The sequence below is a fragment of the Hippocampus guttulatus genome, chromosome 2 (assembly GCF_054856545.1).
Source record: "Hippocampus guttulatus isolate MCC_2025c chromosome 2, RoL_Hgut_1.0, whole genome shotgun sequence".
In the NCBI taxonomy this organism is placed as follows: domain Eukaryota; kingdom Metazoa; phylum Chordata; class Actinopteri; order Syngnathiformes; family Syngnathidae; genus Hippocampus; species Hippocampus guttulatus.
The window spans coordinates 14571319-14588205 of NC_141262.1; the positions used below are offsets into that span (position 1 = coordinate 14571319).

Sequence of the window (16887 nt, forward strand, 5' to 3'; positions counted from 1 at the left end):
GTTCATAATCATTTGTAATGATAAACATTTGTCGAGTTGTAGTGTATACCTTACACTTTTTTCGGTTGCTTAAAAGGATCCCCATCCTTGCTGTCAAGAGAGATAGGCAAGTCATTTATATCTTCTTACGTTTAGTCATGATTTGATTAGAACACATTAGTAAGCTTATTTTATAACGCAGCATATTTATGGACAGTAGCATTGCACATCATAAAGAGAGGATCAACTAGTTACATAACATCATTGGCAACAAAATGCCTTTCGCCTAGTGGGGTATAGAAAACTATCCCTAGATGGCGTCACAGTTACAGAATCTGTCTCTCGACTTTTTTCTTCTTTTTTTCTTATTGCCTACAATGCATTAAATTAAAGCGAGGCACCATATTTTTCACCATGTTTTTTCCACAATTATAGAAAAATCTATTTCGTACCCATCATCCTTACTAAACATTGAAAATATACAGGGTGGTACTGAAGAGAATAGTTTGAAACATAGATAGAGGTCCTCACTGTTGTTAATTAATTTATAAAAATTAGTGGCCAACACTCATTTTTGTCAGATACTGTCTAGGCTTGCCTTAATAATACGCTACAGGATAATCAATAAGTACAGATAAAAAAAATTAAAAAGCGCAGAGTTGTATGGTAATATATGCTCATAGTGGCTATTGTGTGATTATATTTAAGGTATATCAATATTGAGAGTGTGGGCTCAAGGGTTAGTTTGTTTATCTCATTAAGTCATTACTAATGTCCAGTCAGGTACCGCCCTCCTCTGCTGCAAACCGCTACACTCAAACACACGTACACATTCTCACAGGGCCAAAAACAGCTGGGTCAAGCAAAATGGCCACACCCCTGTTTGCTCCACATAGCAAACATGCCTCAAAGACCCCTGACAGTTGATTTTGCACTCTGTGCTAACCTCCACATTCAGAGGTGGCTCTTGCGAGGATCTCAAATAAAGGCTGCACAGCGCAAGCCTGACGTCTGCTGCTCCATAATGATATTTCCATCTTTCATTTTCCCCAAGGCCCCACATGAGCACAGTACTTCTGCAGTCTGGAGTTAGTGACCCACAGCAACGCATGCATTAGTAACGGTGAGCCTTCATTGTGCTGTCCGCTTCCTCCTCCTCTTTCCTCCTCCTCACCAGGCGCAACTCATTTATTGAGATTAAATCTGACAGGAAGTAGATAGCATGTTTGGGGTGAGCTCTGTGGTCAGTATTTTCCCCCACAGAAGAAATAATGGACAATGTAATATATGTTGGATATCAAAATGTTCCAATGATTTTTTTCTTGCTTGTACAGGCAACTTTTAAAGTCCCTAAAAAGTGAGCAAAAATAAATTTGACACTCCACAGAGAAGAGTGTTGTTAATAACGCTGCAAAACTTGAACCAAAAAAAAAAAAAACAATCACTGCTGGAACATCGCCCCGCTCAACTGTCAACTGTCAATGAAATATAAACTTGAAAATGACTGTGACTTCCTACACACACAGTAATTACATGTTTGGGCCACACAAAAAAAACAAAAAACGTCCTCCATTGGCTGGAGTATATCCCACTGGGTCATCATGAGGCTTTTCCACGTCACGAGGCACTGTACACATACTAGTGCAAAGACCTGTCATTGGCTGTCACATCAGACATTGTTTTTCCTTTTGCCATTGCTCACTCACAGCTGACAACAAAACACTTTAAGACATTCAAATAAATTTTATATGCGGAGGGAATATGAATTTTTGCTACCTTTATATTACGAATTGTGCCGAATAACCGCTGATGCGAACAAATATGCTCAAGTTCTTACATACCGCGGGAGGGTTGACACACGACGGACGCCCAAGTGCATCACTGGGCACTATTTCAGCCAAGCCCAAAACAATCAGGAAAACTAACATGGGGGGTGGGGGAGAGGGGACAGTTTAATTAGTTCCATAAATAAGTACTACATAAAGTATCTCTCAGTCTTTGCAAGTTTTCAACAATTATCTTGAAGGATGCATAATATATTTAAAAACAAATCTCTGTATTCACTCAACAGGGTCTTAAAACAACACACGAGTGTAAGAAGTTTACCGTTCTATATTAACAAGAATTTTAAAAAAAATAGAAATTGCATGTAGTAAGTGCTAAAAAGCCCTTGAAATTTAGAATGTGAGACTTGGAAAATGTATTTATGATAAAGTATATTATAATGAGACTAGTGTGAATCGGTTGAGGAGTGCTGAAGGAGGATGTCTGAATTGATTTTGTAGTCTCTTCATGGAAAATGTGGAACTAGACATTATTCAGTTTGTGACCTGGAAATCTTTGAGGCATACTTCCCCCTAAAATTTGAGTTTGTTTTAAAAAAAATTGCCTGTACTTTACAGTTTTTGACAATGTGCATTTGGCTATGATAAAATCCTCAGCAAACAGCAGCAGCTCATTTGCTTTCCATGCTTAAGCCACACTGTCAGACTGGTTCCCTTAACCTCAATTTTAACATATGTTCCAGAGAGCCAGTGTGACCTGGACAACCACCGTGACAAATGAGGACACGTCCGTGTAAAAAGTCAATGAATTGCAGAGTGAGTCACTCTTTGTTATTGTTTCTCTCTCTACTGTACAGTTCCCAGCGCAACAAGTCCGAGGACAACCAGTGGGTGAACTCTAAAAATGGAAGTGCAAAGCAGCTGAACTCTCAATGCTAAATGTATCCCACTGCCAAGCTGTAGTGTGCTCCTCTGTGATTTTACTTGACAAGAACATGATATACTGCAAAACACTCATCCATTTTTAGTTGAATGCAGGAGAATAATCCAAAAGAGATGACGTTAGCATGTAACCATGTGCTGAATGAAGGGAGTTTCCACTTGCTTATGCTGGGAGGTGGGGGGAAGCATCATTAAGATGATAATATTTAGACAAGTATTGAGATAAAAAACAGCATGATGACTACGTTTCAAGGCACTATTTGGGTGGAACTGACAGAAACCAGCTGCTAGTTCTTCTCTATAGAGGGTGGTGCCAAAAAGCAAATTTTTCTGTTCAGGCAACAGATTAAATAGCAATGGAGAAGAGTTTTTGATTTGACTAAATAAATTGCTATGTTGGGCGGCCCGGTAGTCGAGTGGTTAGCACGTCGGCTTCACAGTGCAGAGGTACCGGGTTCAATTCCAGCTCCGGCCTCCCTGTGTGGAGTTTGCATGTTCTCCCCGGGCCTGCGTGGGTTTTCTCCGGGTACTCCAGTTTCCTCCCACATTCCAAAAACATGCGTGGCAGGTTAATGGAACACTCTAGAATTGTCCCTCAGTGTGAGTGTGAGCGCAGATGGTTGTTTGTCTCTGTGTGCCCTGCGATTGGCTGGCAACTGATTCAGGGTGTCCCCGCCTACTGCCCGAAGATGGATGGATGGATGGATGGATGGAAATTGTTATGTTGTCCATCCATCCATCCATTTTCTGATCTGCTTTATCCTCACTAGGATCGCGGGGCGTTCTGGAGCCTATCCCAGCCGTCTTCGGGCAGTAGGCGGGGGACACCCTGAACCGGTTGCCAGCCTCAACCACCGGGCCACTGGTAGTGTGTGGTCCATTTCAATCCTAGAAGTTTCCCTCAACATTTTCAGCTCGAGACCCCAAATTATAACAAAATTTGCTTCCTCCCTGGGACCCAAACCAGATTAGCTGCTATTATCTATTGCCACAACATACTTAAATATAATACATAAAGTGTCAGATATAAGGATTTATGTGCATTTGCAATCTAACAAAGAAATTAAGTCTGTAACTCTTATATTGTGTGGTTTGTTATAGATATTTTAGTGATATTTTCCCCTATTACAACAATAAACAACCAGAATTATACATCAATAAACAAACACAATTTATTTGTAAATGAGTGCATTTATGCCTTTAGCAGGGGAACAAATAAGAATTTCCTTCACTTTAGATACTGCACACTAATGCTGAAAAACCCAGGGCATGACCTCACCACACCAAACAGGAATAATTTGCCAAGAAAATGTGTTCCTGTCTGAATAACATTATTCCACAATAGGCAACTCAATAAAAATAACCCACTTGGGAAAGGCTGCTCTCCAGGAATGTGCCCGAGGGCTTTGTTATTGGACACCCATGTAACTACTGTATTTACCTTTTTTCCGCCTACGTCCAAAAAGATGTAAAAGAAAAGTGTCGAGTGACACACTGTTGGTTACTGTAAATATTGACTATTCATCAGTAATTTGGTGTGAAGAACTATAAAAAATACACTATTTATTTTTGGATCTAAAGTAGCATTCTTCCAAAAAATATTTCTCACCACACTAGGAAGTGGAGCATAACTTTGCTGTGTTCATAACACAAAACGTCTTCTGAAAATATATATTTTTTTTAACACAAAATACATATCATTCATAACGATGATGTTTTTTTTCATACTCCTGATACCCTTCCTGAATTTTAAACTTTAATGCCTACTTGCTAATTAGATGAAAAATTAACCGATAGCTATTGTGACATCCCTGCATTAATAAAATAGTTTGTTTTTTCTTTTAAATAATAGGTACAGTACCAGCAAAATGTTTGGAAACACCTTCAAATTCAGATGATCTAAAAACACATTCGGAGATCAAGATGTTCAATATATTAACTCTTGATAATGAACAGCAGTGAACTGAAAGTCATTCCAGTTCATAAAGCATCATCCACATCATAAAGCAAACTGAGAAAATAGCAAGGTGTGCAAAGCTGTTATCTGGGCAAAAGAATCTAGAGGATTCGAAATTCTTTAAAAATTGTTTTGGTTGACATTTTTAACCAACTTATTTAATCAATACTTCAGTCATTTACGTAACTACGAGAATGTCATCCTTTTTGGGGTGGAGGGATGTTAATGCTTATTTTCATGAACAGCAAAAAAAAACCCATGTCTATCAAACCCCAAACGTTTATCATTTGAAAGAACAAAAACATTGTCTTGGCTTGAAAGGGCCTAAACCGGATATCCAATCTTGGTCAAATACTCTTATTTTACGTGGCAGTCGTTTCCACATCCGGTATTGTGTTTATTTTGTGAGCCAGCTTGCATGCTCTTTTATCCACAACCACCAGCCACGGAGGTGCGTACCATGAAACAGCTGAAAACACATGCAGCCCCAATCATGCCAAGTGCCGCCGCCACAAAGTCACTGTCACATGGTCCAAATGATGCACGAGGTAGGAAAGAAGACCTTTGGAGGTTTTAACGATGATTAAGTTGACGACGTGACGAGGCGGAACTTCCACGCAGACGGACCGAGCGAGCGAACGGGACCGACGCCGGCTGCGGAACGAACCCACTGCTGCTTACCAGGCCTTTCCTTTGGATAACATTGTATCAAAACTTGATGCTTTTATTGTTTTGAACGCAGGAAAGAACAATGGTGGCAGGTTGGAGAGCTGGGGCCGACTTATACGTGGAAATACGTTTTTTTTTTCATTCAAATAAGCTTGTCCCCTGGGTGGTTAAAGCCTGAAAAAAGTTGGATTTAGTTGCTGTCGCCATGGAGGAGCAAGAAAGGGAGATTTCTTACGCCGACCCCCCGGCGTCGGACAGCGAGGTTGTGGTCGTAGTGAATCCGAGTCGAGTGCGCCCTCCGCTGGGCGTGGTGCTCGCCACGGTGCTGTACTGCGCCGAGCTGCTTAACGCCGCCGTGCTGTGCAGCAGCTACCACCGCACGGACGACGAGCACTGGCTGGGCTTCACCATCACCTTCATGCTCCTGCCGGCCGTGCTCATCCAGATGACCCTCATCTTCATCCACAGGGATGTGGGCCGAGACCGGCCGCTGGTCCTCCTGCTGCACCTGCTGCTCCTCGGGCCTATCATCAGGTAGGTTTTCACCCCCGCCCCAATCAAACGGAGAGGAAAAACATAGGCAGAGGAGGCAAAAGTACTCACATTCTAGACTTTAGAAGAAGTACAGACAGTTGTGTTAAAAAACAACAACAACAAAAAAACTGAAATATAACCTATACTTGGGTAAAAGTCTTTACAGCTTGCAACTAGGTCACACATGATTCTAGACCATTTCTGATTATCTCAGATTATCTTTTATTCATCTAATAACATGACAATAAATACATAAATTAAACAAAACTGTTTTAGCTTAATGTTAAAAAACAATGCATTGGTTGGCTAATAAATGGCATCAGTGTTGCCTTAAAAGCAACCTGATATGTTGGCACAAACGGTGGAGAAACGCCTGCAGACAGACAATATAACAATACAGGCATATATTCTCTAAACCTCTGAAGAACAATTAAGAATACTGCAGTGATTGTCTCCATTTATATTAATCTGTATGTATACTTTATGTCAGGGTTGTCCAAAGTCGGTCCACCAGGGCCGCTGTCCTGCCTGTTTTCCAGCTCTCCCAAGAGCAACACAGCTGATTCAAATAATCAGAAACGTTCTAATGCTGCTTCAGAGCTGGCTGATGAGCTGATCATCTGAATCAGGTGTGGTGCAGCCGGGAGAGCTGGAAAAAAGGCAGGACAGTGGCCCTCAAGGACCGGAGCTGGACATGCCTGCTTTATGTATACTCTGTGGTCAAGGCTTGCACACCAGAAGGAGTTTAAAAAAAGGGCAAAAACTGTTGAATTCTCATAGAACTAATTATACTGATACATTTATCTCAAGACACCACTGTAATGATTCAAATCCACCATTCAGTGGTAGGCGGCCAGGACTAAACACTATCAGAAGCACTGACCTATGGTGGACATGAAAAGTCCAAAAGTGGGTTTGAATGCCTGTTTTATTTTGTTTGTTTGTTTATTGAACATAAAAACATATACAGTAATACATTGACAGAAAGTAAGGTACGTAAAATAGTATAAAGGAAAGAGAAATCAGTCATCATACAACACAATTATTATGTTCAAAGGAGTAGGAAGAAGTAAAAAACCTATCTAGTCCTACCCCATGTTATGTATTTTTATATAAATAGATCATTTTATATCAATCAGAAAAGAAAGAAAGAAGGTAGAAGTCTCCATAAACAACTTTTGGTTTGTATTGATATTTTATACATACACACCTTGGCATTTTGTCCTGTTAAAAAAAAAAAAGAGAGACTGAGCTAAATAATTCCCAAACTTTTTCACCATGAATGTGACCAGAGATGTGCTGGGAGCAAAATTCTGGGTTTTTTCTTGTCTCCAAGATCGCAATCAATAGATCAATCAAGATCGAAATCAGGGTTGACTTTAGCCCTGTTTACACCGTTGTTTCACATTGCGTCATCTGCAATGTTTGAATCAAGTAATGAGGCTGTTTGACACAGTGTGGACCAGAAGGGACAGATTCCCTCATGCGTTGAGTACGAGTCAATTGACTTACGGGTCTTTCGAGATACGAGCCTTCATTTGGCCTGTCTTTTTTGTTGTTTTTTTTCTTTTGTTTTTGCTTTGCCTTGACTTGCAAGTCCAAACTTGTGATACGAACATTTTTCACATAGGACTCACAAAGTGTTGATGTGGGCCTGAATGGTGTTTCGTCTCTGTGTGCGCTGCGATTGGCTGGCAACTGATTCAGGGTGTCCCCCGCCTACTGCCCGAAGACGGCTGGGATAGGCTCCAGCACCCCCCGCGACCCTAGTGAGGATCAAGCGGTTCGGAAAATGGATGGATGGATGGATGTAAGCAACCACCCGAAGGCCGACTTTAAAACGCCCATAAACTTCACTTGCAGAGCACAAAACCAGAAGCATCTGCTATCTTGTATCTGTTTTACGCTCACACTGAAGGAGTACTCTTCTCACGTCAATGACTGAAATGGAAAATGAGCATGTGACCACCTTTGAATATCCCCCTAGAAGAATGTGCGATGAAACAAAGGCCAGAAAGAGCATGCACACACATACTTAAGCAACAGTAGCATTTGTCCTGCATTCCGCTTCCTCTGCTTTATCTCAAGCCAATGTAAACACATTGCCTATGCTGCCTGTTGGCTTCCTGTGCTGTACTCGATGATTTAATGGCTGAGCTCATGGCGACGCAGTCAAACATCCTCTGTAGTCCGCAGTTCAACTCTCAATGAGAAATTGCAAATGAAACTACGTGTGCGAGCTAACAATGAAAACAAATTAAGCGCACCTCTTTTTTCTTTCTTCCTCAGTTCAATGATCATCACGTAGCATATCTTGCATTCTCATGGTCACTGGGTCACAGCTTGTTAATCCTGCTATTTGTCCAAAGATATGTGTTCAGTGCATTACATTTTTGCTTATTTGCAAGAGCCCACTCTCGCTTCCATTTCTGCTCACCATGCATATCACCACCCGTACTTTTTTTTCTAGCAGCTGTGTTCACCTCGTCGTTCTAAAATCTGCACGACTTTCGGTCAACCTTCTTTTCGACTTTGTGCCTCAAACAACTGCAACGTTCGGCCTCTAAAAATAGAACTAACCTTGTTTATTAAGTACAGCAAAGCATAACAGAATGTGGCATATCATTCTCTGTGTGAAGTGACATTATGCTGGGATAGTGTCGCTATTTGTCCACAGGCATGAACAAAGTCAGTCTAATTCCAATATCATTTTCCTTCAATATTTGCCCTTTTGTTCAATTCACTTTTTAACTACAAATCACTTTGTGATTGGGTTCGCCACGTCCAGTCTCTTCATAAGTAGAGGGCTCGCACTTCCTCTTTGTAAGTGCAGAAGAACCAAATCCTAAAATGATGTCGGACATGTCACACTATGTGGCAAGACGAACAAAAATTCTGATATGTCAAACTTTCGTCATTGTGTTCGTTGAGTACGTCACACTGCATTGGCCACCATGCATCAAGACAACTCAAATGGGCTGCCAGACACTATTTTGAATGATTTTTTTATTTCAACAGTGATGAAAGTTGTCCATCTTGCCTCAACTTGTCTCCTCAAGTCCATACTCTGCAAGTCCATACTCAAGTCCATAATTACTGAGTCACACTCAACTCGTCTCAGCACGCACGGCTTCTTGTGGTTGCTGGCTCTACTCCTACCCTGCGCACCTGAAATGTATACATGGTCTTGGCAGCGGCCCATCGCCTTAATTGTGGGCGGTCCCAAACAGGATGATCTTGCTGAAGAGCTGTCGAAAGAATTTCCTGAGAAAGAATGGTGACACAAAGTTGCTCTGTGTTCTGGCTTCAACCCCAGCAGATGCATCCAAAAAAGCAAGTCACCGTATTGATTCGTTTCCCCGTTATATCTATCAATATTGCCCAGCTGGCTTGCAAGAGCCTGAGTGCACCCTTGGCTGGAGCACACAAATGCTCGTATCAGTTTGTGAGGGGAGGGTGGTGATAAGAGTTTGCTTACTGCCAGCTGCCAACATTTGGGTCAAGGACCAGCGCGTCACGTTTGCACAGCAAAATTAGCAGCCAGTCAGCAGCATTACAGAACATTCCAGCACAGTGATGTGAGATGGCGTGATGCACTGAGAATGCTCCCTTCAGAATTGTGTGCTTTTGGTCGTTTCGATGAATACCTTCCCACCCACAAACCTCTCAGATGCTGAAAATTCACCTCCCAGCATGTGAACAGTGCGCTGTTTGTCCTGCAACTTAACACAGAGAGCATTTACCTTGAAAGAAACTTGACAGGACCGCGCCCTCGACAGTTTCTGTTGAGCCTTTCAGGCCTTAGGGAAGATTGTTTTCTTTCCTCAGACTGCCCTCTGGTGGAGCCTCGGGTGTCTTTTTGTATTTGCTCAATCTTCAGAAAAGATTTAGTTTAGTTAGCACGGGGAAAACACTTTTAGTTAGGATCTTCTAGCCATAATGTCAATTCATTTAATAAAATAATAATTAAATCTATATATTATACTGATTATACCCCCCCCCCCCCCCAGCGGAAATTCTCAATACCGTATCATTTATGGACAAGATTTCGATTTCAACAATAAAACCTGAATCAACATGAAGTCTAGAGGAGCACAAATCACCAGTGCGAACCATGTAAAAAACATTGTGAGTCCTCTTTGTCAGATGTGTTACATCCTGTGGTGCCTTGACAATGATGATATCATTATTGACGGACTCCAAGTCCAAGAAAACAGATGCGAGTTTATTTCATGCTCCTAACTCAAAATGCATATCTCAAATCATTTTATACCACTGAAAAGAATGGAAACCCCATGAATCCGTTCTAGCCTCCCTCCCCAAAAAACAACAAACATTTTTGTAATGCTTATTTCATTGAGGAAAAATAGCACTCCATAATCTTATACTTTATGAAAATATGCTGTAAATACATAATTAAAGAAGCGTTTCAAATAATTAAACAGGTATGGTCACACTGCACCGATTGAAAGGCCGTTGTGCTGTTCCATCTGGTGTGCCAGTAGACTTGGCGCCAGAGTCTCATTTCCTCTTAACTCCTCAAAATTGAAAGTAAGCTTACACTGCTCTCTGCTGCCGTAAAGGAGTACTTCAGGCTTTGACTCGCTTGTCTTATAGGTGTTTCGATGCCCTGATGGTGTACTTCCAAGCTGGCAGGAAGGAAGAGCCTTACGTGACAATCACCAGGAAGATTTACTTGAAGAGAGGCGAGGGCACACGCACCGAGTGCGAAGTCAGCCGCTCGGAGCGCATCCTGGCCACACACAGGAACGCCTTCAAACGCACCACCGTTATCCAGGCTTTCCTGGGCTCCACGCCGCAGCTCACGCTCCAGCTGTACGCCACCATCCAGGAGAAGTACATCCTCCCCATCCGATGTAAGACTATAGGGGCTATATGCTTATCACTGACCACAAGTTAGCAAGACTGGGCTTTTGGCTGCAATTTCAGGCGAAACCTCAACAAATTTGACAGTGACCCACCAGATGGTGCTAACGGCCAGAAACCTCGCAAATACCCATTTTGAAATGCATATTAGGACGGCATGGTGGAAACTGGTTAGCACATCCTTTCCAGGATTCAAATCCGGACTCCGGCCTTCCTGTGTGGAGTTTGCATGTTCTCTCCGTGCCTGCGTGGGTTTTCTCTGGGGACTCCGGTTTCCTCCCACATTCCAAAAACATGCATGGCAGGCTGATAGAACACTCTAAATTGTCTCTCAGTGTGAGTGTGAGTGTGAGCGTGGATTGTTGTCCGTCTCTGTGTGCCCTGCAATTGGCTGGCAACCAGTTCAGGGTGTCCCCCGCCTCCTGCCCGAAGACGGCTGGGATAGCCTAAAGCACCCCACACGACCCTTGTGAGGATAAGTGGATCGGAAAATGGATGGATGGATGAGCATTAGATGGGAAACCCCGCATGGGGGATAGGGACCGAACCCACCGCAGGAGAACGTGCAAACTCCACACAGGGAGGCCGGAGGTGGAATTGAACCCACGACCTCTGCACTGTGAGGTTGACGCACCAACCACTGGTGCACCGGGCCACCCCCATATAATGTAGTTTTTAAAATTCATTTTAGATCAAAATAGAATTCTTCTGCTACAAAATGCTCAAACTCCGCCCTAAATATCATTTACAAGTCTGGTTTGCAGACAATGTGTGTTGTGCTATTGTTGTCTATGACGACATTATCACAACTTCCTGGTGCTTGATTTATTACGCCACGTGGAAAAAAAAAGGCGTCAAACAGGGACGTGCAATCAGGGGAGGCAGAGCCTCTCCTCTCCTGCATGTGAAAGAGTGGAAAACCCCCCATTAATGATTAGATTAAATTGTTTTCCATTCTACTTTTCTGGTCTGTGCTTTACATTGAGTTTTCTTTTTTTAACCCAGTCATATGAGTTCTTATGAAAACAGCTAAATTAGCACATTTCCTGTTCAAATACATGGACCAGAAGGGAAAGAGAGGCGCTGCGCCTCAAGCAGCTCTGCACACATTAATTGATGCTCTTTCTCTTTATATCGCTAATATACCTGTACATGTGGTATCACACAAAAATTAAGTAAAGGCAGCTCTTCTATTTTGGCGTTATATATTTAAATCCCGCTTCAGAGCAGTCCATGCCTCACCAGTCTTGAACCTCACCACACGTCATTGGCGTCTAGGTGCGGCGCTTATTTTATTTTCTTTTTAATTGGGTGACACACCCGACTACTAACTGATGCACGTCAGAACGGAGGCATCTTTTTTGACAAAGTGTGGTAGCATTACTGTTGAGCTAAAATGAAAATATTCAGATTATCGGACTAGGCTGCATGGTGGCTTGTGGACATGTCGCGCAGGGTTCAAATCTCAATTGTGCAGAATTTGTGCCGCGTTCTTCAAAACATCATGGTTAGGTCCATTCAAAACTCCAAATCATTTCCCTTCGCCTTCCTAGACCACATAAACCGTGGCGAATTTGGACAGGCTGAATGTGAATTTGGGCACCAAATGCGGTCGAGTTGCACCGGAAGTGGCGTCATGCAGCCGAAAATGCAGCCTTTGCAGGACCCAGCCTGTATGAGGAAATTGGTGACTGTTTTCACTCAACAGCCAGTACTTGCCAGAAATTCCTGCAGCTCCGTCGTCCTCTTTGGATCCTCTCTGACTATTTTCCAATGCACTCATCCACATATTCAATGTAATACTGTGCTTAACACAATTGATCATGTTGTGTACTTTTTGCAGTGACTCTGATGATCATCACCAAGATCTCCATCATATACGGGGCCCTGGTGTGCAGCGTCCTGGCCATCCAGATCCGCTACGACGACTACAAGGTGCGCTTCCGCCCGTCCGCCTACCTGTGCATGATCCTGTGGCGGGGCCTGGAGATCACCACGCGCATCACCGCCCTGGTTCTCATGAGCACGGCGCTCACCCATTGGGTGATCCTAGTGGGCATGGCCAACCTGATCTTCTTCTTCTTCCTGCCCTGGGCTGAGTTCTGGGCCAAGAAGGGCTCGCTGGCCAAGGACGTGGAGAAGAACTTCTCCAAGCTGGGCACGGTGGTAGTCTTGTGCTTGTTCACGCTGCTCTACGCATGCATCAACGTCTTCTGTTGGTCGGCCGTGCAGCTGGACCTCAGCCACGGCGAGCTCATCGACCGCAAGCAGCGCTGGGACCGACTGGCCATTTACTACAGCGCCCGCTTTGTGGAGAACCTACTCCTCATCACATTGTGGTACTTCTTCAAATCGGACTTCTACGAGTATGTGTGCGCGCCGCTGCTCGCCATCCAGCTGCTCATCTGCTACAGCCTGGCCGTGCTCTTCATGCTGCTCTTCTATGAGTTCTTCCACCCGTGCCGCAGCCTCTTCCGGCAAAATGTCCACGACTGCCTGCGTCGCATCTGCTGCTGCAGAGGAACAGGCCAGGACCAGAAGCATACGAGGAAAATGGCCCCGTCCTACTCCACTGCCGCCACCATGGTGCTGATGCCCGATGAGCCCCAAGAGCCACTTGACCCGCAGAACCTGAACAGTGACACGGATCAGCAGGAGACAGCCATACTGGACGACATCACGCAATATGCCTGAGATCGCAATAGTAGGAACACCCGCATCAACTGGCAGCAGTGATTTCCAACCAATGTTCCGGCTAAATCGGTGAACCGTGTTGTGACCACTTTATCAGCTTTGCCGCAACAAAAGAGCCCAATTCACTTAAATTCTCTGAAAATTGTTTTTTACGACAAATGTTGTCTTTGTTGATCTATCTATGCCAGTGACGTATAGTGACAGGTGGAACAATTCAATCATCTTCCATACAGTGGTGCCCTGAGGTTTAATTTATTCCGTGACCACACTCGTAACTCAAAATTTTCCTACTGGAATGAATGGAAATGCCATTAGTTATAGCCTCCCAAAAAAACAAACAAACCAAAATTGAGTCATATGTTTTTTAAACTTGAAAGACATAAGATAGAATGAAACAGCCTTTGCCACCCTTGGTATCATTTGAATGGTCATTGTGCAGTTGCCTGGCGTGGCCACCTGGGGGCAGTATAAAAGACAGACTGATGTACCGTACATGGATGTCTGTGCAATGGAGATGTCTCATGTGCCTGCGGATGATAAAGAATATATGACTGGGTAGTGTTATATTGAATATCTAAATGTGTACCGTTTGTGTACAAATATGAATTTTTGGTCTTATGTGTTTGCCATTATCTGTTAGCATTAGCATGTAGCTACCGTACTAAAGGTTAAGCAATGTTTTTGTTTTAAACACATGATGTGTAATTCTCCAAGTGAACTTCAACTGGGCGAGGCATGAAACAATCTGTTTTTGAAGAATTATGTACGATTTGCTGCTTATTGTCTTGAGAGCTGAGTCACCTGCCAAATAACAAGTTTGCGCTCGCTGGTCAAAACAAAAATTGTCCCAATGACGCCTCGTTTCTCGAAAAACCTGTAAATTGATGTGCCACGGTTTTAGTCAACATTTAAGCAATATTTACGTTTTCTATTCAGAGCCAACTTTCAATTTTAGACAATACTCGTTAATATAAATGACTAACTGATGATTTGATTTGGAAAAAAACTGTGCGTGTGGGTCGAGCGTTTTCTACATGCACATGCGGTGAGGACAGCCCACGCTAAACTCCTCCCCATCATACAAAGCTTGTCCTCTGACAGTATGGATCACTTTAAAATACTTCTTGGACCAGTTGCTGGCTGGCTGGAATTTCTTACGTTGACGCCATCTTGTGGCATCATTGGCCATATATCTCAATTGTCTCAGTAGTGTGAACTCTGAGCCTATTTGGTGTGACACAAAGCTCTCTCTTGCGTGAAATGAAACCGGTGCGTCCGCAGGTTCACTGGCCTTTTGGCCATCGAACATTATATTGCTGGCATAGATAGATGATTAAAAATGTGTTATTATTATTTTTGTACCGCGCCTACTGCCCGACTATAGCTGGAGGCATGCCCGCTAACCTTGTGAGGATAAGCGGATTTAAAAAAATGGATGAATGGATATTCTTATGATTAATAACAAAAACAATAATAGACATATTGTTTATAGTTCATAACATAAATGAATAATAATTTTCAGACCAATCGGGTGAAATTGGATCATTTCTGACAACACACTAACGTGCCTTGACACAGTGGTCGGGAATCACCGAATCAAAATTGGACAACAATGCTCAGTTGTAAGTGATAGTGTAACAATGTGATGATGATTGTGGTTGTAGCAGACTGAGAGCTGTTTCTAATATTTCAAACGAAAATGTTGACGTCACCCAGTGACTGCGCTGAGGCTAATGTTTTGATATAAAATGTGTCATAGATGCAAATGAAGTTTAGGTGCATTGGTTCTAATTGGCTGATATCACTACGTAGTACTTGGGTGTTTCTCATACATCTAAATCCATTTGCATATTGTGGAAAAGAAGATACTTTGAAGTAGATTCATTCAGAAAGTTCAACTCATCTTTGCCATGAATTAAACACATAAAATACTTTTCAGAAGGCCAATTCCCAGCTAATTTGTCTTTTAGAAATAATAGTAATGGTCTTATTTGAATTTCTTGAAACTGTGAATTTGGTGATTTCTTTAGCCCTCAGCTCCAATCATCCAAATTCTAAAATCTAAAATGTTGGTGTGTTTTGAGTTCAATTGCCAGGTGAAGATGTGAATGGCCCTCTGTCTCTTTTATGTGCCCTATAATTGATTGGCCACCACTCCAAGGTAAAGTTTGCCTTTCAATCGAGTCAGCTGCGGTAGGAATTTGAATATTTTGACCCTTTTTGTATAGCCACCAAAATACTAGGAACAGCTCTGTGTGATGCAGGAAACTGAAGCCGCTATACCGTTACTTTAAAAGCTCTCTTGACATCAAAATGGAGCATTTTTGTCTTTGTAGCTTTTCACCGTGCATTTAGTTTGTGCAGGTGTACCTACACATCAACACAATTATTGTATTTCTCAGAGAGCTATTCTGGTTGCCTTCCCCCCCCCCCCCCCCCAAGTTGATTTTGCACCCCCTTAAGAATGTAGTCTATGTGGGACAAAGAATGCCTTGAGAGTGAACCGCGACCAAGGCAGGTGTGAGGGGGACGCAAGCCAAAAAAAAAAAAAAAAAGTGTCTGTGTTACTTTGCACAACCTCGTGTCTTCTCCGAAAGAGGTCAAACTCTAATGAAAAGGAATGAGTCGTCTTGATCTGCTCGTCGAACTGCTTGGACCGGCTGTGACGGAGGCCTCGCCTTGTTCAAACTGGTTTATGGTTTGGGCAAAAGAGACAACAAGGAAATCTGTGGGAAACTAAATGTGGTTGAGTTGGACAAGCAAACACAATCATGATTGATGGACGATCCCAGGAAAATTAAAGTTCTTGTGAAAATTTTGGGATATTTGGCTTCGAGATGAAATGTTTGATACGCGCGCACACACACACACACTTGTAAAGGTAATGGTGTGTCCATGGTAAAATGTCATTCCCGATAGCCAAATGTCATGAACATTCTGTTGAGTGGTGTAGACTGAATGTCACTTAGGTTGAAAACATAATTAAAAAAAAAAAAAAAGGAAATGTGATGGTTTTCTAATTATATATCTACACAATGTCTGTCACAATGGAGAACAAAGTTCACGTTATATTTCTGCCATTGAACGAGCTTCATTCATTTATCACCATTTTACTGATAAATGTTCATGTTTGTTTGTTGTTGTTTTTTTGCATCCAGTGCCTTGACTACTTTATTGTTGACTTGAAACTTGAATAAAATAAACCGTGTATATTTAAAACCAAATTACTTCCAGAATGGAACCCTGTTGATGTGATGTTTTCAGCAGCTATTTTTAAACATCTTCCATCCATCAAGGTTTCTCACACTTCCTCATTTCTCTGCTGTCGGACTTCCTGGCTGATCGGAATGCAGTCCTTCAGCTCCTCCAGGGAATACTGCACCTTTCAAGCTTCCTCAATTCCACATGCCATTTCTGTGCGTTTGTAAATTGGTGTTACTT

The 16887-nt window shown here is 42.6% G+C and overlaps 1 protein-coding gene across 1 annotated transcript; it reads left to right on the forward strand.

Annotated features, from left to right (window-relative positions):
* Nucleotides 1–5109: 5109 nt before the first annotated feature.
* On the forward strand, nt 5110–16670 carry xkrx (XK related X-linked). Its single transcript, XM_086138142.1, has 3 exons — nt 5110–5865; nt 10483–10742; nt 12596–16670. Exons 1-3 carry the CDS (start codon nt 5537–5539, stop codon nt 13444–13446), a joined length of 1440 nt encoding a protein of 479 aa, XP_085994268.1. The 5' UTR covers nt 5110–5536; the 3' UTR covers nt 13447–16670.
* The last annotated feature ends 217 nt before the right edge of the window (nt 16671–16887 follow it).